General features: G+C 45.6%; 1 protein-coding gene across 1 annotated transcript in view; it reads left to right on the top strand.

Annotated features, from left to right (window-relative positions):
- The first annotated feature begins 431 nt into the window (after positions 1–431).
- NUDC (nudC nuclear distribution protein) overlaps positions 432–3,051 on the top strand; it is a 33,017-nt gene continuing 30,397 nt past the window's right edge. The window contains exon 1 of the mRNA XM_011955669.1: positions 432–440. Within this exon, the coding sequence (XP_011811059.1) occupies positions 432–440 (9 nt within the window). The remainder of the gene's footprint in view (positions 441–3,051) is intronic.

Below are 3,051 nucleotides of genomic sequence, written 5' to 3'. Positions count from 1 at the left end.
CATACACTTAGGCTGCTTCAGGCATCACAAGGAAAATGAAATGTGCACACTCACACAGGATATGAGAAATCTGCTTCATGGTGGAAGTAACTAAGAGAAACTGCTAGGGAGATGTCTCCTCAGTTGGGAGGCTCAGAGGAAAAACAGTCAAGTCCCAAGTTGCCTCCTAGACAAAAGAAGTTGACTTATGTGCACTTCAAGGGCTCCCAAATGGCAGCTCCACACCCTTAAATCTTCTCCCCATCTTTCAGCTTGTGAACACCTTCTTCAGCTTCCTTCGACGCAAAACAGACTTTTTCATTGGAGGAGAAGAGGGGATGGCAGAGAAGGTAAGTGTTGGAAACCGCTGTCTTTTCAGCAGCTCTGTCTCTTCAGAAGAAAAACTCACCTGGTCTTCCTTTGGCATAGTAGTAACTTTCAGCAGAAGCGAAATGTCAAAGGTGAGGAGTTGGGGAAGGGAAGGAAGGTGTCATTTTTTCGGTCTCCACTCCTTGCTCAGCGCTCTATCTACCTTATTTCCCATGATTTTTGCAGTTCTACAAGAGGGGCAGGTGTTAACTATCCCCATTGAGGAAATTGGCTCAAGAGAGTTTTGCACCTTATCCAAAGTCTTGACCTGAGCTATGGATAACCAGGGTTGAAACCAGTCTGTTGAAAACCTGCCCTCTGCCCCAACACAGTGTCTCTCAGTTCCTTTTCCAATGAGGAGGTTTTATTTTTTATTTTATTTTTTTCTGAGATGGAGTCTTGCTCTGTCACCCAAGCTGGAGTGCAGTGGCGCAATCTCGGCGCACTGCAACTTCTGTCTTCTGGGTTCAAGCAATTCTCCTGCCTCAGCCTCCTGAGTAGGAGGGATTACAGGCGCCCGCCACTGCACCTGGCTAATTTTTGTATTTTAATAGAGATGAAGTTTCACCATATTGGCCAGGCTGGTCTCGAACTCCTGACTTCATGATCCACCTGCCTCGGCCTCCCAGTGTGTTGGGATTACAGGTATGAGCCACCGTGCCCGGCCAGGAGGTTTTATTTTTACTTTTATTTATTTTATTTTATTTTATTTTTTTGAGATGGAGTCTCATTCTGTCACCCAGGCTGGAGTGCAGTGGCATAATCTCGGCTCACTGCAACCTCCGCCTCCTGGGTTTACGTGATTCTTGTGCCTCAGCCTCCCAGGCAGGTGCCACCATGCCTGGCTAATTTTTGTATTTTTAGTAGAGATGAGGTTTCACCATGTTGGCCAGGCTGTTCTCGAACCCCTGACCTCAAGTGATCCACCCACCTCGGCCTCCTAAAGTGCTAGGAGTACATGTGTGAGCCACTGCACCGGCCTGAGGAAGTTTTAACTGATTACCTAGGTGATGAGACTGGGCCGATACTAGAAACTGATGCTTAGAAATAAATTTAGAAATACTCAGAGCCATGTCTTCCCAGATGCTATGACTCAGAGTTTAAGGGTTTGTGTTTTGTAGTCTTGATTCTGAGACCTTGAACTTCTTTCTGATTCCTTAAGGTTGTAATTATACTTTTGAAAATTGTTGTATCATGAGGATTCTACCTCACTTAGCTGTTACCTTTTTTTTTTCGAGACAGAGTTTCACTCTGTCACCTAGGCTGTAGTGCAATGGCGTGATCTCGGCTCACCACAACCTCCGTCTCCCGAGTTCAAGCAATTCTGCTGCCTCAGCCTCCTGAGTAGCTGGGATTACAGGCATGCACCATCATACCTGGATGATATTTGTATTTTTAGTAGAGACGGTTTCACCATGTTGGCCAGGCTGGTCTCGAACTCCCAACCTCAGGTGATCTACCTGCCTTGGCCTCCCAAAGTGCTGAGATTACAGGTGTGAGCCACTGTGCCTGGCCTTTTTTTTCTTTCTTTCTTTTTTTTTTTTGAGATGGAGTCCCGCTCTTGTCACCCAGGCTGGAGTGCAATGGTGCAATCTTGGTTCTCTGCAATGTCCGCCTCTTGGGTTCAAGCAATTCTTGTGCCTCAGCCTCCTGAGTAGCTGAAATTACAGGCGTGAGCCACCACGCCCGGCGCCATTATCTTTATAATAGACATAAATAAGAGACATAATAAGAAGGAGATGTTCTTTGCAAACTGTTTCTGTGGCTTCAGGATTCTAACAAGTTGGTAAACTCTTTAATGTGTCCTGAAGGTTTGAGGCCACTCTGTCATAGACACATTACCTAACAGTAGGAGTCCCAGGTTCTTGGTCTAGCTATGTTACTTAGTCGAGTTCCCAGCAATGCTCTCGTTCTTTCCATCCTTCCATCTGTAAAATGGGAGAAAGTAGACCCCTTCTAGCTCAGATATTCTTTCTGTATTGTCACTAACACCTCTGGCTTTTCTATGGGTCAGACTACCTGTATATACCTCATGCTGCAAACTTACCAAAAATACAAAAGCACTTTTAGTTTTTATAGCTTTTGGGGCTAGTCATTTATTTTTTCTTTGCTTTTTTTTTTTTTTTTTTTTGACACAGAGTTTCATGCTTGTTGCCCAGGCTGGAGTGCGATGGCATGATCTCAACCCACTGCAACCTCTGCCTCCCAAGTTTTAAGTGATTCTCCTGCATGAGCCTCCCAAGTAGCTGGGATTACAGGCATGCACCACCATGCCTGGCCAATTTTGTATTTTTAGTAGAGACGGGTTTCACCATGCTGGTTAGGCTGTTCTCAAACTCCCGACCTTAGGTGATCTGCCCGCCTCGGCCTCCCAAAGTGCTGGCATTACAGGCATGAGCCACCGCACTTAACACTTTGGATTGTGTTAGGTGCTGTATCAGACCCTTTGGGATTGCAGAGGTGAATACAGATTTGTTCTTTGTTTTCATGGATCTCACAGTGTAGCCAAAAACAAACAAAAAAAAAACAAGCAGTGAAAAAGTAGTGGGTGTTGGGGCAGAAGCCCTGGGAACATAAAACTAACCTAGGTTGGGGGCTCAGAGAAGACTTTGTGAGGAAGTGGTGCTTCACATATGAAGGATGAATAGCTGTAAGAAGGGAGAGAGATGAACCCTTGGTGTGTGTGTGTGTGTGTGTGTGTGT

This window comes from Colobus angolensis, unplaced genomic scaffold (assembly GCF_000951035.1).
Source record: "Colobus angolensis palliatus isolate OR3802 unplaced genomic scaffold, Cang.pa_1.0 Scaffold4, whole genome shotgun sequence".
NCBI lineage: Eukaryota > Metazoa > Chordata > Mammalia > Primates > Cercopithecidae > Colobus > Colobus angolensis.
This window is presented reverse-complemented; position numbering and strand designations above follow the sequence as displayed.